Consider the following 23,168-nt stretch of genomic DNA (forward strand, 5'->3'; position numbering starts at 1 on the left):
TACCCATAAAGTTACGACACACCCACAGATGCAGGTTACTTAATATAGGCCGTTAGGTTATCGCTTCTGAATATATTAAAGGGAGGTTATGATATTGATGTAGATAAAAGAACTTAAAGCCTGTCCAGGAATATACATATGATCACGCGCCATGTTGCGCGTTTATTCATTGATCTGTACGGATATGATGGTCGTTTTTGTCAACGTGACAGCGTGATAAAACGGTGTCCGTCACTTTCTATCCCAACGGTGTTAAAAAGTGACAATTACTTTATCACGTGGATAAAGATGGATAAACCCATCCATAATACGCGGGCAGTTCTGAGTAGCTACATAAAACAAACACTGTAAGTAATAAAGCTTTGTGTATATGGAATTATCACGATACATTATCAAAATTTCCTCTAACATAATATTAACGTATACGTGGCGTTACACAATTTAGTAGGTAATATAATTAATTCCCAGTAAGGAAACGTTACTTAACGACAGATTACGAACACGCGTCAACAATAATTACCAGGGCTCAGCCATAAACGACGTACGAAACTGCTCGTATATTAAATTGACGATGCTATTTATTAACCCTTGTCTTTTGTAACAAGATTTTGTTGTGGATTGTTTGTTTCTCGTATATGTCATTATAAATCTGCTTATTTTAACAATTTCTTGATTGTAATGATTTGTATGTTTTATATATATTTCTTATTGAAAATGTAAGAATTTTATTGGAAATGTACCTTGTAGAAAAATTTATCATGAACTAAATAAACATATATTTAAAAGATAATATTCCTTCATCAGCAAAACTAGAATAAATATTGCTATTTTACAGCTTAGTATTTAATTGTGTCCGAAGGACAAACACGCGTATTCGGGAAACGAGATAATCACAAGATCTAGAGACGATATGGAGATCAACTAGATTTACATTAAAATAATGCTAAAAAAACAAACTAGATATCGACTAGATGTGACTTGGATATCTAAGTCATAACTTGTCGAAATCGTTCAAGAGGACCTCCAGAATCGCGGAAACGTCAAATTTGACATGTCTATCTTACAAATATCTTTAAAATATCCATATCGTAACTTGTTGAGGTCTAGTAGAGATCTAATTCATTTTCCGAATCGAGCCGAAAGCCTTTACGATCGTGCCTTTTTTCAGGACAACAGCAAATTACATAAACATAAAACCTCTTTTTTTAAAACCAATTTTAATGATAAATAATCTTATTGTCTTTGTAAGATATTAAATAAAGACCCTGACATTAGTTATTCCGCTCTTTTTCTGTGTGCTTCGTAGGGCGATATTACACTGTTGGAATTGTTGGACGAATCGTAACATGGACAGGGCCATTTGCGACACGAAGATTGCACTGAACTTGTCACTACGAGTAAAACTGTGTCGGAAAATTTAGAATTAATTAGTTAAAATAATATACCGTCGAGTTAAGTCTGGAGCTTCAACAGTAAATTCTCAAAGCATAGGGAGAATTTTCTTCTTCCTTTTAAATACGCAATTTAAAATTCCTCGTTCTTTTGTTTCCTTTCCTCCGACTATTAAAGGAAACCGCTGTCTTCTGCAATTTAAAAAAATACGAGACTTGAATCGGGAAACGCGCACGAATTTAAAAATTGATAAGAACATGATTTTTACTTAGCACTTTTTAGGATTCTCTCTCAGGTTCATTGCTGTCATCTTCTCTTCCATTAGGTATCTAATACCTAATAGATAAGTGAACAATAGTCTTTTACTTGCCCTACCTACCTACTTAACCTAATTAAACATAGTATGTTTAATAAGTAGATACTATCGTATTAATAATAATATAATCCAATGGAAATAGTCTTTAATACTGCTCACTTATGACAAAAGAAACAAACTAAGGTAGACAAGAGGCGGTATTATCGCTATTAAAGAGCGTTCTCTTCCAAACAACCTTTCGGTAGTGGAAGCAAGGTAAAAAAGCAATGTGAGTAGATTAATTATGCAGAACCTAAGTTAAATGAAATGAAAAAAAAATTCAAATATTCACAAACATAATATATACATCACAACAACAGCAATAAAGGACAAAAAACCATAACATAGTAAAAAAAATACATCACGGAAGTGATCAATAATATACCTACGGCACGAATAAAAACTCCCGCTGGAAAACGTATCAAATTATAAAATCAAATCTGTCACACTTGTGACATGTAGAAAACGTGGGTATCTAAGATGAAGAATTCATTAAACTGAAACTTTAAAAAGTACATAATTTATTCATAAACATTATTGGTAGGTACATTCAATGTCAATCTTAAAATCTAGTTAACAATTTACTAAACGATGTCAAAGATTACAATACAATACAATTCAATGCAAAAAATAAACTGAAAAGGTCTCGTTATAAATAATATAATCATTCATGCACTTAACAACACACAGGTTTCAACGTATAGTAATGAAAAACAAATCAAGTATTCAATTTATAACTATAACGAATTGGTTGTAAAATTGCGACGGGATTTTTTATATTAGCTCAAATATAACACTTGACCTCTTTTCTTAACGTTAATTTTATTCTCGCGGGAACGAATTCTCGCTCGGCTGTGACGAATTGATATCTTTCATAGTCTCTTAACGTAAGGATAGTCATTTATAACCTTGGGGCGGCAATTTATTCTCTACATTTATCATTTTATAGGTTCGAATCTTCTTCCATGACATTGGAAATGGGTGTAATGTTAACTGAATTAATTATGATAAGTTATCATTGCTTAATGTTACGGACGAACGACTCTATTTGCTATTTAGTGATAGTTATAAACAAAAAAAGTTCAGTTAAGTAATTTGACTGTAGCGTAAAAATGAGTTGACAGAATACATAATGAGTCGAAAATATTCAAACACATGTTTTTTTTTTCATTCAGAGATTTAAGACGAAACAGGAGCTGAGTTTTAAATATTTTAGGTAAATATACCCGTCACGCTAACGGAAGCGGCTCCTAAAACTAGTGCGATAAGGACAAGGCGAAAAATCCTGCGTAAAAATCTCAATAATCGAGGTTTCGTACTCGACTGTTTCCTCCTCCAAACCTTAACCAATAGTAACCAAATTTGGAAATCTAAATGATTATGAAATTATCTGTGTCGGACCGTTTTGCTTTTTTTGATATTTTTGTTTGACAATATTAATCTGTGTTGAAAAAATCATTGCTCTAGCATCAAAACCCACGGAGGAAACAGTCGAGTACGTTTGTATGGAGAAATAACCACTCCTGTTGGCTCTTAAGTAGGTACTTACCTATTTATTGATTTAACCTTCAGCACAGTGCAAGTTCTTTATACAGGATGTCCCATAAGTGACACGTCACAGTGACACTGGAGGTAGACCAGGCCAAGAGGACCCAAACCAACTTAACATGACCCCAGTAAAAGTGGCACGGTTTTCGAGTTATTGCCAAATTAAGGTTTTTCATTAATTTTGACCGTTTTTAACATTGTTAATGCGAGCGTACACATAAAAAAAAATTAACTTCGAGACCTTTCCGGGTGCTCACTGGCACTAACAATGTTAAAATCGGTCAAAATTCATGAAAAACCTTAATTTGACCATAACTCGAAAACCGTGCCACTTTTACTGGGGTCTTGTTAAGTTGGTTTGGGTCCTCTTGGCCTGGTCTACCTCCAGTATCACTGTGACGTGTCACTTATGGGACACCCTGTATTTATTAAGAGTGGTGATTCGATACTATATATCTTATACGAAAATTTGTAAATATTGGCAGATGTATTTTATATAAAACTTATAGCCTAAGTTAGGTAGTCTTCGATTGTTTGTTTGATACAATTACTTACATACTACGTGTGCACCGCGAATATGAACGCACCACACAACACACACGATCCAGCCAAAATGTATAAATAGGACCATGAAAAATATAATATATTTAATACAATAAGCAAGAGCTGTAGGTTTCGTTATTCTAAATATTATAATCCAAATCCTCAAATACTATAAGTCATCAAAGAAATGAGATGATTAAAAAAAAGTCGAATTTAATTATTTATTTTCCTTTCAGCATTTTCAAATCAAAGAGAAACATTCATTTGATTTAAAGGATTTCATCTGTTTGTGTGCAGATAAACCGAAAAAAACATACGAATTCGTTTCGTTTGAAATGTGCGATCAAGATTTGTTGAATAACCTATTTTATTTCTCTCTAATAGCTATTTACCAGGAAGTCAAACGGCAGGGCTCGGAAAGCGTTCGACGCCCACTCGTTCCGGACTCGCGGAATGTGGAACGCCTTGCACTGTGCTAGATTTTAATTTAAACGCGAGTTACGATCACAACTTGTCCATTTCTCACTATTACTATATTAAAATGTTGAAACTTTCTTTGGCCGTTAACTATAAAGTAAGCAGTTTATTTACCATTTCGGTCATAATCATAAGCTTACAGTCTTATATTAAATTGCAAGAAAATGTCCCTATACATAGACAATATGTAATACTTAGATACTTTAGATAACACATATTTTACAATATATGGCACTAAATTTTCAGCTGAGGTATGGATCATATTTATATGAAACAACAGCAAAATACAAAGATAATATTATAAATATATAAGAAACTATTCTGTACCAAATCTCCCGAACTTCTCATTATTAAGCCTGTTTTATAATGTATAGGTTAGCAAATAGCAAAATGAATCTTTGTTTAGTTTCAATTGAGTGATCGTTTTATGATTGGACGTAGGCTACTTTCGGTTTGAACAAGCTAATTGAAATATGTGATTTCATTGCAAATTGTAACTTGCACGTTGGGTATTAATTTCTAATTGCCCTACAAATATAATTTTGATTAAAATACACACTTTAATTCCTTATACTCGTACACATAGGTAATTTCAAAGATTTCAGTTGGCCCGTACTACTTAATAGAAATTGAATGTAAACAATGAAACGTCATAAATATTATAGAGTACACGATATAATGTTGTCACGTCAATTTCATTAAAATCACATCAATCTTGGGCAGATGTATACAGGTTGGAAGATTTCTAGGGACTGAGCTGAAAGGATAGTGTTATCTGTCTGTATCTTTAGGTACCTACTTAATATGGACTGTCAACTGTCTGAAATATTATTTTTTTTTTTTTTTTTAATAAAAGTAAACAAATAATTTGTACATTTACGGGTAGTTATAACATTTATTGATTAACCAACCAAATTAAAACCACCTGGATCGGTCACTGAACGACCTGACTACCTACATTTTTATATCAGTGACAATTAATTCTGCCACTACAAAGTTTTAAATTGACTAATGACATTTAAACTTGACTTTTTATTCGATGCTTGGATCTACTTGCTAGGGTTGAAACGTGCAGATATTTGCACTAATGTTTAACAAACTGTATCTCACAAACGGGTAGAAATATTAACGTGATTGATAAGTGAAAAATAAAGTACGTACCTCCAACTATTCCCCGTTCGCATAAAACTCCCTCGTTCTGTTTCACCCGATATATGTACATATATCGCAGTCTTATAGGCAGTAGGTAGATAGGTACGAAGTTACCTGTTATTATTATGTTCACGATTTTGTTGAGCATCAATTTATAGACATAAAAAACTAAATAAATGCATCTTTATAATTTAGACAACTAGTTAACTTTTGACGGAAACACTTTTTGTATAATCTAGAGAGTGTAGTACCTGTGGCGAACCTTTTTCGGTTGCTTACCTCCGCCTGCGAAGCAGGCCGCTAAGTCGACAATTCATATTAGGTGTCACTTTGATTGTAAAAGATTGATTCTTCTAATGTCAGAATAAATTGAATACGCTTTAATTTTACTTGGTTAATTATTCCTTTGAATCTTAAAATAGGAGTCCCACAGCTGGTGACCCCGATATAAATTTATCGAATATTGTGTGCTATAAGTATATAAAATATTGCTAGCAGATTATACAGAATGCCTGATGTAGGAAGTAACTGTGATCCGGCGGTGTGTCGCGTTAGCGTGAAAATTCCACCGTTTTGGCCAGACAACGCGACGTTATGGTTTTCACAAATAGAAGGCCAATTTGAGGTTGCAGGAATCACTTCAGATTCCACCAAGTATTACCATGTCATATCAGTTTTGGAAGCCAAATACGCCACCGAAGTCCAAGACATAATCGTAAGTCCGCCGACCGATAACAAGTACGCAACTTTGAAGCGAGAGCTAATTGCCCGTACATCGGCATCGCGTAGTGAAAAAATCAAACAGATTATGACTGCGGAGGAACTCGGGGACAGAAAGCCGAGCCAGTTTCTGCGCCACCTGCGTAACCTCGCCGGCTCCGGGTACCCAGACGAATTTTTACGCACAGTATGTGTAGTTGACGGCCTCCTTTGATATCGATATACTTTTATACTTTTTCTATATTTTACTGTTTTTACTGTCACTAATGTCTTTCGGAAAATTACACGTATATTTTGCAAGATTTCCTCGTTTTTATTGCGAATCAAGCTCTGACCATTTCATTGGTCTTCGAGCCGGTCCTAGTGTTATGTTTGAACCGCGCACTAAGTAAGTTTCGAGCTACGAAATGTTTCGCACTCCTATAAGAACAAGAAGTCTAACACGCGCAGAGCGCGATGCAAAACCTGAGGTAATTAGAATGTCCAAGTCTTCGCCCTCGCACTCAACGACTATTCGACCAGCAGACACGACGTTCGTTGCTGGCAGCAGCCATATGGAAACCTCGGCGCACACCGACGTGCCGCACCCGCTGCCAGCGCACAGCATGGCATCTAAATCCTCGTCTGCCATACGGAAAAGGTTAGAATATGAGCGCGCTAAAGAAATGGCTAAGATTGACAAGCATTTGTTAGATTTGAAGTATGAGGCTGAACTAGCCGACCTAAAGTCAGAAAAATACAGTTCACACCAAAGTGGTAAAAGCTCACGTCACAGTTCCCGCATTAGCGACGCCAGTAAGAGCACTCATCAAAATGTTGAAGACTGGATGGAGCGTAGCGCGCGAGAACTTGATCCGTTGCAGCCCGCCCCCGAGGATGATGATAACCTGGGCGACCGCAACCAGCCGGCACCTCCCCTCGCCGACTCTAATGGTACTATCAAGCTACTCGCAGCCGCAGTAAAGAATTTGACGATCGCCTCCACTAAAGATAAGTCACATGCCAACATTTTGAGCCGCATATGTACGCCGCGAGATTTACCGAAATATTCCGGCGATCCGCTCGAATGGCTGCAATTTAAACAAGCGTTTGAGGAGTCAACTGACGTTTGTAAATTTACCCCGAAGGAAAACTTATGGAGATTACGTAAGTGTCTGCAAGGACAAGCCAAAGAAACCGTGTCAGCCCTGCTTATGACCGCCGCCTCTCCTGATCGTATTATGGCGACACTTGAACTTCGTCACGGCGACCCCGAATGTATTATAAGCAGACTCATTCATGACATTAAGAAGCTTCAGACCATGTCCCAAGAGTACCAGAAAGATATTGTCAATTTTTCTGTCAAAGTTCAAAACTTTGTGGAGTCTGTGAAGGCAGTGGGGCGCGAGGAGTACGTGCAAGGGCTTAGCATTGTCCCATTGTTGATTTCCAAACTACCTCCAGTACTCGTTTCAAAGTGGTCGGACTATAGCTATCCACTTATCAAGGACGGAGCAAAGTCACGTTTGAATATTATGTCCGACTTTCTCAACATGGAGGCTCTCAAGATTACCACGACCGCCAACGTTCATCTACATAGTTATCGCCCTGAGCAGAATAAACAAAAGCAACACGATACTACTACTAAAGCTGCACTGAAAACGCAAGCAATTTTATTGCAAACTGACCAACGCGACGACGAAGAGAAGAGCGATAAGTGCCTCTTTTGCCGCACTCAATGTCACAAGTTGCCTGATTGTAAGAAGTTTAAACGCGCTTTACGCAAATACAGATGGCGCCACGTTAAGAAGTACGGACTTTGCTACAAATGCATATCGCAACGCCACGATCGTGAGACTTGTTCTGCGCCTGCGTGCGACAAGGATGGATGCGGAGGTGCACACCACAGTCTATTGCACTACGTAGACATTGGCAAAGATGGCAAAGCTTCAACTTCGCGCCCGGTTGACGTTAACGTCAGCGCCTTGCCGCAGCCCGAGTCAACCTCAGTCACGGAGTCACCATCGAGTTCCACATTACAGTCATCGTCTGTAACTGAAGCTGCGACGTGCTCTATAAATACTGAAAAGCGCGTACTATTGAAAGTAGTTCCTGTCAACATTCACGGACCGAACGGCGTGTTTAGTACGACTGCATTTTTGGACGACGGGTCTTCAGTTTCGTTATTCAGCTCCGAGTTAGCAGCGCGCGCCGGCCTCACCGGCCGCAACGAATCCATGCGCGTGTGCGGCGCCTGGAAAGACGACGAGCTTGTACACGAAGCAACTGTACTGACTTTACGTATTTCTAGTGCTAGTGGTAGTATACATGATTTAAATGTACGTAGCGTTCAACAATTGAGTATACCTGTACAAAATGTTAACTTAGTAGACTGCGACAAGTATGAGCATTTGAAAAAACTTAAAACTCAACTTCCTTTTGCTAAGATTTCTAAGCCAGAGTTGTTAATAGGTCAGGACAATTATAATTTACTTGTACCTTTAGAAGTATGCTTAGGGCCTGATAACGATCCGTCAGCTACACGCACCCCCTTAGGTTGGTGTGTCCATGGGCCGGTACATGTGCCGCGCGCGTCGCGGGCCGCACGATCAGCGCACGCCACGCTCAACCTCTGCGTGGTGCCTGAGGAAGACGCCGTCGCGCACGCACTGCGTGAGCTACACGACGAGGTACGCCGCTCGTTTGCGATCGACTCTTTGGGAGTTGCAGGTAAGCCTAGAGAGAATGCTGACGATGTGAAAGCGCAGGAAATGTTAGAAAAGTCTGCAGTGCTCACCAACGGCAGGTGGTCAGTGGGTCTTCCGTGGAAAGATCCAGACGTCAGTCTGCCCGATAGTTACCCTAGCGCATTTAAGCGGCTACAGGGTGTAGAAAAGAAGATGCTAGCTGATAAAGCTTATGGACTCAGGTACGAGGAACGTGTCAACCATTTGTTTGAAAACGATTTCGCACGGGAAATGGCCGACACGTCACTCACGCCTAACACATGGTACTTGCCACATTTCGGAGTTGACAATCCGAACAAGAAGAAGCTGCGTTTGGTTTATGACGCAGCAGCTAAAAGTCAAGGCAAGTCTCTAAATGACTTTCTTCTCACGGGCCCGGATTTACTCGTTTCCTTGTTCGGCATTATGGTTCGTTTTCGAGAGGATAGGGTAGCCGTAACCGGTGACATAAAAGATATGTTTTTGAGAATTAAAATTAATCCCGTAGATCAGAACGCCCTCAGATTTCTGTGGAGAGGTAGGAACCCCACAGGCCCAGTGAAGACGTACGCGATGACGTCGCTGATTTTCGGCGCGAACTGCTCGCCCTTTATTGCCCAGTACATTAAGAACAAGAACGCTAGCAGGTTCGAATCTACGCTACCAGCTGCCGTCTCTGCTATACACCGCCAGCACTATATGGATGACTATATTGATAGTCTGCCGGATGAAGCTACCGCCATCAGTATGGTAAAGAATATTCGTGATATTCACAGTGCGGGAGGTTTCGAAATCCGTAACTGGACGTGTAATAGCGCACATGTGCTCGACACTATACCTAAGGATATTTTAGGTAATACAGCTGTGAGGTTTGGACTGGACGATCATGATGAAGGTGAGCGCACTCTTGGACTGATTTGGTACCCTGCCAAGGATGAACTGGGGTTCGATGTGTCATTCAAGCGCATTCCCGACAGCGTCATCAAAGGCGAACTGAGACCTACGAAGAGGGTTATGTTGCGTGTTATTATGTCAATTTTTGACATTTTTGGGTTCTTGTCACCATTTACTACACAAGGCAAAGTTATGTTGCAGGACGCCTGGCGTTTTCATATCGACTGGGACGATATTATTCCAGATGAATTGTATAAAAAATGGTGCAATTGGTTGGAATTACTGAAGGTTATTGGAGAAATTCGCCTGCCAAGATGGTACCAGTCATGCGCTGCCAGGTGTAAGATGGGCGATGAGTTGACCACAACTTTACCAAGCTCTTCGTTTCATGCCGTGACCGAGCAATGCTATAGTGACTTAGAACTGCATTTATTCAGTGACGCCTCATTTAAGGCAATGTCAGCGGTTATGTACTGGCGTTGGAAGAGTAACGATCAGATATGTGTCGCGTTTGTTGCCAGCAAAAGCCGAGTATCTTCGGTGAAACCTCAAACTGTGCCGCGATTGGAACTTCAAGCTGCGTTGCTAGCAGCTCGACTCGCTGACTCAATAGCGAAGGCACATCGTTTGCACGTTACACGGCGATACTTTTGGTGCGATTCAAGTACTGTGCTATACTGGATTGGCAACAACACTCGTCGATACAAGACTTTCGAAGCTAATAGATTAGGCGAGATCGACGACCTGTCACAAGCCTCTGAGTGGAGATATGTGCCAACAGGACTGAACGTGGCGGACATTGCTACAAGAGAAACGTTCAATTATCAGTCTTTTCTGAATGAGTGGTTCAAGGGACCCGAGTTTTTGTACAGCGATGAGACTTGCTGGCCAGCGAACGTCCTGGAACCCGAAAATGAAGTCGGCGCTAAAGCTTGCATGACCGTAGTAGAAAACTCACGTACATGTTTCCCGGTTCCTGACCCTGAGCGCTTCTCCTCGTGGCTACGATTTATGCGATCTACCGCTTGTGTTCTCAAGTTTGTAAATAAATGCAGAGGTATCGCACTTGATGACTACGCCCTGATGGAGGAAGCAAAGCAGTTAATCCTGCGCCAAGCTCAAGAAGATTCCTTTGCCAGTGACATACAAGCAGTAAAGGCAGGAAAAGACTTGCCACGCGATAGTCGGCTGCGAAATCTATCTCCATACTTGGACGAGAACAATGTTTTGCGCGTGAGTGGCCGCATTGATGCTGTTTCTGACGTACCTCAGGAAGCGAAAAGGCCCATTATTCTTGACGGACGGCATCCTACTGCCAAGCTTTTGGTCAAGCACTATCATGTGAAGGCTGCCCACGGACACCAAGAAGCGGTAGTAAATGATTTAAAACAAGAATTTTGGATAATTCACTTGCGACCTACCGTCAAAAATGTTGCGTCTCGTTGCATGCTCTGCAGGTTAAGAAAGGCTACCCCACAGGTGCCTCGGATGGGTGACTTACCTCAAGCGCGCATGGCGCATCATCAACGTGCCTTCACCTTTTGCGGGATAGATCTGTTTGGGCCCATGGAAGTCACAGTAGGCAGACGTCGAGAAAAACGTTACGGCGTTTTGTTTACTTGCCTAACAGTTCGTGCAGTCCACATAGAAGTTGTTCACACACTAACTACCGACTCATTGATTATGGCGCTTCGACGAATGGCGTCCCGACGCGGGTGGCCGTCGAATATATATTCCGACAACGGCACGAACCTACGCGGAGCAGACGTCGAATTGCGAAGATCCATACAGGAGCTCGACGAAGAATCACTTAGAGCCGAAGCTCTTAACAATCAAGTTCGCTGGACTTTTATTCCGCCCGCCAGCCCCCATTGGGGTGGGGCGTGGGAGCGCTTGATTCGGACCGTGAAGCGATCTCTTCGTGTCATTTTAAAAGAACGAGCGCCTCGAGATGAAACTCTAAGCACTCTACTAGCGGAAGTAGAAGGTATTGTCAACGGTCGACCACTAACACACGTGTCGGTAGAGCCGGGCTCCTCTGACGCGCTTACGCCCAACCACTTTCTTATAGGCTCTTCGTCCAGGTTACCAATACATGGCGTATTTGACGATTCGGACTTAGCCTTAAGGAAGCAATGGCGAATAGCGCAGCGATTGGCCGACATGTACTGGAAGCGATGGATGAAGGAGTTCCTCCCGCTTCTGTTACCGAGAAAGAAGTGGCAACAGGAGCAGAAGCCAGTGAGTGTCGGGGACCTTGTGCTTGTGGTGGACCCAGACTCGCCTCGAAACGTGTGGCCACGAGGTCTAATTAAAAATGTCCTACCGGGAAAAGACGGTCGCATCAGGGTGGTCGACGTCAGCACCGCTACCGGCGTGCTGCGCCGGTCTGTGGCGCGCGTGGCTCCTGTACCTACCCTAGCTGATTAGTGCTAGTTTTCGCACTAGGGTGGGGAGTGTAGTTGACGGCCTCCTTTGATATCGATATACTTTTATACTTTTTCTATATTTTACTGTTTTTACTGTCACTAATGTCTTTCGGAAAATTACACGTATATTTTGCAAGATTTCCTCGTTTTTATTGCGAATCAAGCTCTGACCATTTCAGTATGGTCAAACCGACTACCCTCTTTGCTGCAAAGCCTGATTGCCATGCAAGATGATAATGTGTCTTTAGATAAATTAGCTCAAATGGCAGATAAGGCGTACGAAACTCGCGCTTAATAGACAATACAACTTCGCGTGCATCAGCCGGTGTTGCTGCTCCTGTTTCTTGTCCGGAAATTAAAGTAATCACGGGTAAATCTGCCTATCATAAACTATTGGCGGAGTACCCTGATATTTTGCGGCCCATTGGTAGCCCTCAAGAACGTATATGTAAACATAACACGCAGCATTTTATCAGGACAACCCCGGACCGTTTAAAAATTGCGCGGCAGGAATTTGAAGATATGGAGCGTACGGGTATCGCACGGCGGTCTGAGAGCGCGTGGTCATCGCCTCTTCACTTAGTACCTAAGAAAGACAAAGGTTGGCGTCCTTGTGGTGACTACCGCGCACTCAACGCGCGTACGATACCAGATCGATACCCGGTACGTAACATTGCAGACTTTTCGCATAATCTTTACAATTGTAAAGTGTTTAGTAAGTTGGACTTAGTAAAAGCCTATAACCAAATTCCCGTCGCGCCAGAAGACATTCCTAAGACAGCAATAACAACTCCTTTCGGGCTTTTCGAATTCCCGTTCATGAGTTTTGGCTTACGGAATGCAGTGCAAACATTTCAGCGCTTCATGGACGAGGTTTTGCAAGGGCTCGACTGTTGTTTTTCGTACATTGACGATGTCTTAGTGGCTTCCACGAACGAAACGGAGCATGAGGAACATTTACGTTTAATCTTCAAACGCTTTAGTGAACACGGCATTCTGCTTAACCCTAACAAATGTTTGTTCGCTGTACCCGAAATAGAGTTCCTAGGCTACCTGGTTTCTTCTGAGGGTTCAAAGCCTATTGGCGACAGAGTTAGGGCAATTCAAGATTTTTCAAAACCAAAAACATTTAGAGATCTAAGGCGTTTCCTTGGCGCTATTAATTTCTATAGGCGTTTTATGCCTAACGCCGCAAAAATGCAAGCTCCTCTACATGCGTTGCTTAGTGGGACGTCTGTCAAAAGCAACAACACTATAATTTGGACTACTGAGTTGGAAAAAGCTTTCAACGCATGTAAACAGAGTATTGCTAGTGCGGCTCTGTTAGCCCATCCAGACCCCCGGGCTCCGTTAGCCATTGTTAGTGACGCATCCGATTTTGCTATTGGGTCGGTCCTGCAGCAAAAAGTGCAAGGCCACTGGCAACCACTCGGTTTCTTTTCTAGAAAATTAAGTGTAGCGCAAACTAAATATAGTGCTTACGACCGGGAATTATTATCGATTTATGAATCTGTGAAGTATTTCCGTCACGAATTGAAACCATTCTTTATCATGACCGACCATAAACCTATAGTATCAGCTTTTAAAAAATCCTATGACTCATGTTCGCCTCGCCAGTTTAGGTACCTAGATTTCATTTCACAATTTACTACTGACATTAGGTACATCGCTGGCGAAGACAACGTCGTGGCCGACGCACTCTCGAGGACCGACGCCATAACGAATGGTCTAGACTTAGATATTTTAGCCGCATCTCAAATCGCGGATAAAGAACTGCAAAATTTAATCAAATCCGGTTCATCTCTTAAACTTAAACAAGTAACTTTTGGTAAAGCTAAACTGTTTTGCGACGTATCCGGGACTGTAAAACGGCCTTATATAACGCCAGAGCTTAGAAAAACAGTTTTTGACTCTCTTCATCAGCTCAGTCACCCTAGTGCAAGAGCCACAATTAAATTGGTGACTGAACGTTATGTCTGGCCGGGGGTCAGAAAAGACTGTCGCACTTGGGCGCGAACTTGTATCGCTTGTCAAAAATCAAAAATTTCTCGACACGTTCATGCATCAGTTCACGAATTTAAAACACCTTCAGCCCGGTTTTCGCACGTACATTTGGATTTAATAGGTCCGACGCCAAGTTCAGACGGATACAGGTACTGTTTTACCGCTGTTGATAGATTTACTCGCTGGCCAGAGGCGGTACCGATAGTAGACATCACAGCGGAAAGCGTGGCTAAAGCATTTATCACCACATGGATAGCGCGATTTGGTTGCCCAGATAGAGTTACCACGGACAGAGGTAAACAGTTCGAATCTCACTTGTTCCGTCAGATTTCCGTATTAACTGGTTTTAATCATTTAAAAACGACTGCATACCATCCAGCGCCGAATGGGTTAGTCGAACGTTTCCATCGTCAGCTTAAGGCAGCGATTATGTGTCATGCAAGCGATACTTGAACAGAATCTCTTCCACTTGTACTGCTAGGTATTCGCAGTGCCTGGAAGGATGATTTATCCGCATCTACCGCTGAACTCGTTTACGGGGAAGCGCTTAAACTCCCTGGGGACATTTTCAACGAACATACAGTTGGCGGATTTGCTGACTATACAGATTTCTTAGCAAGGTTACGTTCACATATTAGAAAACTGCAGCCGTCTGCCGTAGCCCGCCATGGTACTGCAAAAGTATTTGTTTTTAAGGATCTGTCTACAGTTACGCATGTATTTGTGAGGCAAGATCTGGTGCGCAAATCACTAGAGCCTCCTTATGCCGGTCCTTATCTAGTTTTGGAAAGAAACGATAAATATTTTGTTATCGACATTTCAGGAAAGGCTGTTTCTGTTTCAATTGATAGAGTCAAACCAGCGTACATCTTGTCAGATGAACCAGGTAGTTCTGGTACCTCTCCAGTTCCCGGTGGTAGTACCGGTTGTAGAACAGCACCCGCAGTAGTTCCTCTTGCTCCTCCCGCCGCCGAACCTAGGAAGACCCGCTCTGGTCGTCAGGTTTGGTTTCCTTTACGTTATCGACCCTAAAGGTCTGGGGGAGGCTGATGTGGCGAACCTTTTTCGGTTGCTTACCTCCGCCTGCGAAGCAGGCCGCTAAGTCGACAATTCATATTAGGTGTCACTTTGATTGTAAAAGATTGATTCTTCTAATGTCAGAATAAATTGAATACGCTTTAATTTTACTTGGTTAATTATTCCTTTGAATCTTAAAATAGGAGTCCCACATACCTTATCTCTGGATAAGGTTTAAACCGTAGCCATGTTTTAACCCTGACTGCTTGTCTTATTCAACGTTAGTTATTCACCAGCTATTTGACAAATGGGTATTAACCTCAATGGGCTAATAAGCTTTATTATAAAAAGTGCAAGTGACGTAAAATGCCAGTGCAAAAACACAAAAGCTAAAGCTTAAAGGCGGCTAGCAATGGCGTGTGACAGTGCAACCTAGCGTGATGGTGCTAAAGTCAGTATGACAACGTGGATGGCGCTGTTCGGGCTAGTATGGCTGCTACGCGTGCGGGGTTCGCTGTGCGGCTGCGCGGCGTGCAAGCGCGCGCGGCACGAGCACGACTCGCAGCCCGGCCCGCGCACGCCCAGTCCCGACGAACGCGCGCCCTTCGATGTCATCACCCTGCAGCAGTACACGCGCGACGTCACCGTGCAGACCGACTTCGATGATGAAGACGATTTGGATAAGATCGAGCTTCAGATCACGGAAGAATGTAAGTACCTTGTATTACTTGCAATGATTTTAGGCCACTGTCATTGTGACGTGGATATCCGCGGCGGACGGTAAAATAGGTGTGAAAGGATAAGGACTACTTACTTATAAAATGCGTTCAAATACTTCAAATGTGACATGGTAATATGAGGGTAATATGGATAGCATTTACCAAATAAACACGCCGTATAACCTATTGTCCTAACTCACGTAATCAAGCAACACTGCAACACCACGCTCGCATTTCCACAGCATACATTTGTCAAACATATGTAGGTACCTACTGTATTTATAATAACACTACGCCTCACAATACGTGAAGATTCATGCAAGTTTAGTTCATCCTCTTTGAACATAATATGTATTTGGTAGAACATGTAGGTAAGTAGCAGATGTAAGGGTAGCGCCGTGGCGCTGTTGCGTAGGTACCATAATAATATAAATATATAACGTCAGTTAGAACAATGCCAATTCGAGTTTTAGAGTAGGCCTCAGGTCGCCATCGCTCGAAAAGATGGCACCATACCTTTGGCCTAGTCTCGAGTAAATAGAAGGCGATGCTTTTTGATATTTAACAAATTTAACACATATCAATGAAATGATAACGGTCAAAGTCAAATGACGTTCTAAAAGTTTTGATTATTTGCGTCGAAGATTGCAGTAAATGTACTAACTACATAATTTACTATACTATAATTTACTTTGACAACCGCCTCTAATAAAAATTCTCGTTGACATTGACAACTACAAATAGTCGTAAATTACTTACGTAAGTAACTTTTACTATCAGGCATTGTATAACATGCAGCTCTTTGGTAGACCGTCATTATTTAATTTCATTTAAGCCAGGCAACGTTGGGCATGGTAGGTTAATCTTTAGCAAGGATAAGGTGTTTTTATTTTATAGAAATATGAATTACACAGTAGAAATTTAATCTTAGAATTATGGGGCCAAAACGGACGGATTAAAACTTATTTTTAGACAAGACGTCATTCTTGGCAGGTTGACATGATAAAACCATTAAGAGGCCACTTATTACCAATTTAGTCCAGAAAATATTATTAACCTCGTGCCGCCCACCATACAAAATTATAGCCAAGGAAATTAGAATCTTATTGTATATTCAATTGGGTTGAATTTCATCTATTCGAAAATTTTACAAGACAAATGAAATGCTGCCTAATTTGTTTTTTATTAAGGTTGACATTCCATCGAAACTGATTGTAAGTACATTCTAATGTACATTGGGCGGCACGAGGTTAATGTTATTAGCCCAGCAAGTTTACTTTGGCAAAATTTTCGATCGTAGTTTAACTATACCTGAACAAACCGAAAAAAAACACGAGGCGTATTGTGGGTCTCTATAGACCTAATATAATACTTAAATACCTACGCTTCTGAAGTATTGGTAACGTATTAAAAACAAATTAGTTACACTTGTACAACTAGCACCTGAAAATTACACTCTGTATAAAATTATCATTGTTTTATCATTTATAACTGAATGCATATGCAAGCTGTTAACGCATAAAAACTTTCAGTCTGACTGAAACAGCGAAATTCATTTTAATTTTCCAACTTTAGATACAATATCTGGGAGACCGGGCTTTGCTTAGAAAACATATAAAGACTCAAATATGCACGTTTATTACCCAGAGATAAGACCTAGTTAGATTCGATTTTTCGCGCCCGAAAATCCCCATATAGCAAATAGCCGTTTCCGAGACCCCCAAAACATATATATATAAATAAATATATACTGGGTCAAGCAGATCTTGTCAGTAGAAAAAGGCGGCAAATTTGAAAAATGTAGGCGCGAAGGGTTATCGTCTTATACAAAATTTGAATTTCGCGCCTTTTTCTACTGACAAGATTTGCTTGACCGTCTTTACAAGCATTGCTCGTTTAAAGGTATAAGGTTTATTTCACAAGGACTGGAATACTGGTTTCACTCGAATTCCACAAAGTTGATATGCTGCACTGACCAAAAGTCTCTGAGGGTGCTAAAGGAAAACGTATATCAAAATGAACGCTTCGAACGAACGAACGAACGAACTTTACGCAAAGTATAGATGTGAGCGAACACAATGGTGGGACGTTCAATTTTATTTCTTTTGGCTTTTATTTAAATGTTGTGTCAGCGCTCTTTTTTTATTTACCTGTACACAAAAATGTACAATCAACTACAAACATTATCGTTTAGCTGAAGTTATTTGGGTGAATTTTTGGAGCCCTTCTACAGGAAAGTTACTTTAAATAAAATTTCTATTAGGTCAACCGAGGTAATTGCGTCTTTTATGGTAAATGCGTCTTTTGAAGATATTTTCGAAACGCAACGCAAAATAATATAGCCGTCTGCATTACAAGTCCAGTGACCACACTTCGAACAGAGAGGGTTGCAATAGTTTTAAAATGGTCCGTTTAGAAGAAATCTTTAAAATACGCATTTATCTCAAGTGACGATTTTTACCCCGGTTGATCTCAAATAGTAAATTTATAAGTTTTCATTGCTCTTGACTGTATGTCAAATTAAGCCTTCATACGAGTAAGTATTTAAACCGTTTCTGACTCAGTTTATCTCTAGAACAAAGTATTTACATAAACTTTTAAGGCCTAAAACTCGCTAAAATTATACGAAGGCGCCCACTTATCAGCCTTCATAATTACTAACGCGTGACTTGACTTACACCCTAGACTAGACGAAGTCATTGCCCTGTCCAAGTGTCCAGCCAGACTAAAAACTCTCTTTGTGCCCTAAAGTACCAGCAATTTACAGTTATACGAAATTTTCTGCTATTTTAGAGTTGCTGGTCTTAATTTATTCGCAAACTAGGGATTCGTCCCGGACACCCAACAAATTAAAATAGGAAGAATAATGGAAGGAAATTGTAGTTTACTTGCTTCTTGCTCATGATTTTGTCTGAGTAGGATGATGATGGTGGTGACCGAAGATGGTAATAAAAATTCTGTTATAAGTAAAAAAGCGGCGACCATAATATAAAGGCGGGATTTCCACCAATGTGCGGCACTTTGTGGCACAAGCATATTTAGTACAAAAATGCTATTCTCGAAGCGGCTTATGTATTTGCGTCGCCAAACTGATCCTTCCTGAAAATAGCACAAATTAAAAATAAGAATACCTAAGACTTTTTACTAAAATAATCTTAGTAACATTTGTGTCATGTCCTGTGGCCCCAAATTAGGTATGATTTAATTTTTAAACATTAAAATAGGCAATCGAATTGACGAATAAGGTCTAGATATAAATAAAATATGATAAATACTGCACTATGAAAGGAAATCTTATAATTCCCACTGCTGTGCACTGCCCTCTCTGCTGCGTAATTACTGTGGGATTTCCCACTGAGTAATTTTCGTCTTCAGACCAAAGCTTATTCGCCACCTAGATTCCAGTAACTCCCAAGCGTCGCGTCGTCGTGAACGCTAATTAGTGGATTTAAGCCATTGCGAAAGTAACCTTTATCAAAATTGAAAAAGCGATTGGCAGTTGTTTGCTTTGTAACCACTTTGTATGCCTTAACTCAGAGCCCTTTTTCCAAGAAGTCTTATATCTGCGTTTGATCACAGTACCTAAATAATTACGTGAATAAAATAAGATTTCATTAGAATAGAGCTTCAGGGCAAAAATCTAACTGGTTTTTGACGAAGGTCATTTCTTCCAGAATTGGTGTTTGCTTAAGATTTTTCAAAGAGCGTTTTTCTATCCAGGTTCAAATAATGAACTTACAATTAGGTATAAATAATTATTCATGTATAGGTAAGTTTGGTCCTTAAGAAATGTTGAGGAAAAGAAATTATTAGGTATAATTAAAATAATACAACAATATACATAATTTAATTTATACGTCGTGCTTAAACATTGTTGTCACATACTCGTACGCGTGTATAGTCAGCATTAAAAGTAGTAAATCAGGCTACGCGTCTAAAGTATCTAAGGTCTGATGGGGTAAGAGAAATCCTCAGCAAGGAGCTCATTCCACAGCCGGAGCGTCCGCGGGAGGAAATTCCTCTGGTAACATTCCATTTCTATAACCGCAGCTGCACTACGGGTACTGAACGCGTCGCTGTCATTGTCAACTTCCACAGTAAAATTGACAGTAATGCAGCTGCGGTTAGAAATGGAATGTTACCCTTAACCGCACTTAGGTTCCAGGGTGTGTGGGCGCTTTGTCGACGGCGAACGGTGTGGTGGTAGCAACTTAGCTAGCGGCCGTTAACGAACAAATTTTCAGAGCATAACCCCCAGTGTACGTGCGGTAAAACACACATGAGGAGGCAAAGCAAAGTCTCAATAAGTATAAAGGTTCAATATCGCTTGTGAGTCTGGTATCGTGGACGATTCGTACAGCGCACTTTGGAGTATTCTGTATACAACTATTAATACGTATCTATCAAACATAATTTCAGCTTCAGAATTAAATTGTTAAACTTATTCTTGCTTTTCGTTCACGTGCATTAATTACCTCATGAAACTATTTTATATCCAAATAGTAGGTTATTTAATGTTAATAAAAAATAAACCAACAAACTGCATTTCGAATACAATACAAACATAATTTAATTTATACTTTAAGAAAAGTAGGGATATCCCATAACTTCAATTTGCATTGCCACCACGGAATAAATGAAAGCAAAGCAAAATATTGTTCAGCTTCCCTCGCTGGAAAATATCTTTTCACTATTTTTTACTGCAATTGAAAAATTATATTGGCTCCACGTTGCTACTATAATCTATTATAGGATAAATTGACGTCCTCTGCGTTTCTTTGATATTTGTTTTGCTTTGAATAAATAAACAGTTAGTATTGAAGTTTTTTTAATTGAGCAAATTGGAAAGATGGCCTAGATAGACAGATCGGGCAGAAATATAGGCACTATGTAAAACTATCTACATGCTAAACCTTTGGTTGTAGAGCGTGAGTTAGTTAATCTGTTCGCAGGTACAAGAATAATTGGATGAAAAATAAAGGCACACATTAGGTACCTATTTTAAAATACAGGCCTGAGTAAGTCGACTGACTGTGAATTGGCCGCATGAGTCATTCAGGCGTACTATATTACCGAACATAATCTTGTTACTTATAATATTATTAAACGTCCATCCAATTAAAAAATAAACCGCCATTCATATATTGACCTGTATATTTTAATAGGTAGGCTTGCATGGGCGACCTACCATACCAACCTCGAAGTTCAAACTAATTATAGCAGACTAAAATATCGAATGACGGCTTTACTCGGATCGAGGTCGGTAAATTGAGATATTCTAGTAGTAGAGTTAGACCAAGAAAAGTCTGCAACGATTTTATAGCATACGCAGTGCAAGTGCATATACAGGGAATTTGAGCCTAGTTTAGACAATATTGTGGAAGAAGAGGATAAACGGTTAATAGGGTTTCTAATGTTTTTAATGGGTATCTACTTTAAATTTAATCAGGAACCGAATCCGTACACCCTTATCCCATGGCTGAGTAAACATCCGGGGTCGTTATAGAGCAACGAAAGCGACGCAATGAAACGTGATGATAATTTGTGGGACTCGAATATTTATTTATGCAAACTGATGTTATGCAATGACAAAGAAAATACTCGCCACGCCGTATCAATCAATTCATATTTATTTGCAAAATCAGAATTTTTCGTATGACCAACTCGAGTCTACTTTTTGCCTGTCATGTATTGTTGTTTAGTTTTTTTTGCAGTTATGCACTATTTGTACTATAAGACTTAGAAGTTTATGTGTGTAACATAAAAAAAAGCCAAGTCAGTCTTCAATTTTTACAAGGCATGAGTCGGTGAGGTCCTATTTTATACTAGTAGCCAGAACTACACAGCTACCGGGTTTTTGTAATATTATTTATACACCTATATTAAGTACTATCTTCAAATAATACATAAGTCATATAAACATGAAAAGCAAAAACAGAAGAGATAAGTTTGCAGTATTTCGTACTTAACTATTTCAAACTATCAAATATCAATTTAACTCAATATTTGTCTGACATACCCCAGAATTCATTAGAACAAACACACGAGACTCAATTTGAAACCCGCCCTACGCAAAATATATTTGAGTAGTCGAATTGAATCCAGAGATTGCCCAAACTGCTTGGAAACTTAATATCCCTTGCAGACTTCCTCTTTCTTAGCTTAAAGTTATTCCTTTATCTAATATTAAATACAATAATTCATACCTACTTGTAAAAGCTCTGAGCAAGTAAACTCCTTAATAAATTATTTTGAATTATAATAGACCCTGGGCCAGGTACAAATTTTCAGTCGTTTCTTCAATGAGTTAAGGAAGATGTATCATGAAATTTAGTAAAAGTCAACTGCCACTCCGTGGGTAGAACGAAAAACGGGAGCCACCCAAAAACGTAAAGAATTCACTGAAGTTATTAAGAGCACAGATTTGTATTAAGAGTATAGCCATAACGGTTTATTTTGTAGTTCTAGTCTAGTAGATAATTAATAGAGTTACACCAAGAAGAGTCTGCAGAAATTTTGACAGCACACTCAGTGCAGGTGTTATTTTAAACGACAAACTTCTATGAAATTATGACGTATAAATTGGTCTAACTCTAGCGTATTATTTCGTTGAAAAAGTTAAGATTCACTCAAATTAGTTTCTAGAGTTTTATTTTTAGATGTGCACTGAGAGAAAAATCATCACCAGGAATTAAAAAACAGTTTTGTACTGGGGGAAAAAATGAAGTTTTAGTAATAATTATGGACGTTTCACCATTTCTGTAAAGTTTATTTATTTCTACAAACAGCTCAGTAATCCCAAATATAATTTCAACAAACAGATAATAGAAATTGCAAGAACTAATAGAAATTGCAAAAGTCTATTTGTTCCTATCAGTTAAGTCTCCTTGTCCCCGGATTAAGTTTATTTTTGTAATTCTAAGTGTGTTTTTGTTGTACTTTTCTCTCAGTGTATATTAAAACATTTAAAATTAATGAGTACCAACCTTACAATCAAAACTAACTATACTCATAAAATACCTTCCTCTAAAATGAGTACAAAACTTATTTTTCTGTTTGTTTTCAGCAAACGTTGGCAACTTCGAAGGCGGGCGGGAGCAGCCAACGCAAAGCCCGGAAAGCGCCCGTCGCGGGCCAGGAAGCTACCAGGTTTCACTTTACAATATTATCAGGACTCGACAACACTTTTGTTTCTTGCGCTACAACATTTTAT

The 23,168-nt window shown here is 39.8% G+C and overlaps 2 protein-coding genes and 1 long non-coding RNA gene across 6 annotated transcripts in view; all 3 read left to right on the forward strand.

Moving 5' to 3' along the window:
• LOC134664486 (uncharacterized) overlaps positions 1 to 23,168 on the forward strand; it is a 469,507-nt gene that overhangs the window by 305,728 nt on the left and 140,611 nt on the right. The gene's annotated exons all lie outside the window — the stretch shown is intronic.
• The window catches only part of LOC134664465 (disks large homolog 2-like), a 69,163-nt gene that overhangs the window by 7,053 nt on the left and 38,942 nt on the right, over positions 1 to 23,168 (forward strand). For all 4 annotated transcript variants that reach the window (XM_063521129.1, XM_063521130.1, XM_063521131.1 and 1 more), the window contains exons 2-3: positions 15,522 to 15,946; positions 23,022 to 23,104. In XM_063521129.1, coding sequence (XP_063377199.1) covers positions 15,694 to 15,946; positions 23,022 to 23,104 — 336 coding nt within the window. In that variant the 5' untranslated portion in view covers positions 15,522 to 15,693. The remainder of the gene's footprint in view (positions 1 to 15,521; positions 15,947 to 23,021; positions 23,105 to 23,168) is intronic.
• Positions 9,490 to 12,216, forward strand: LOC134664680 (uncharacterized). The gene has a single exon (XM_063521427.1). The coding sequence runs from the start codon at positions 9,592 to 9,594 to the stop codon at positions 12,214 to 12,216; it is 2,625 nt and encodes an 874-aa protein (XP_063377497.1). The 5' UTR covers positions 9,490 to 9,591.

The sequence above is a fragment of the Cydia fagiglandana genome, chromosome 5, assembly GCF_963556715.1.
Source record: "Cydia fagiglandana chromosome 5, ilCydFagi1.1, whole genome shotgun sequence".
Lineage (NCBI taxonomy): Eukaryota > Metazoa > Arthropoda > Insecta > Lepidoptera > Tortricidae > Cydia > Cydia fagiglandana.

What these genes read in the sequence shown, in the direction of transcription:
- LOC134664680 (XM_063521427.1), top strand. Translation starts at nt 9,592, where the DNA reads ATGGATGACTATATTGATAGTCTGCCGGATGAAGCTACCGCCATCAGT.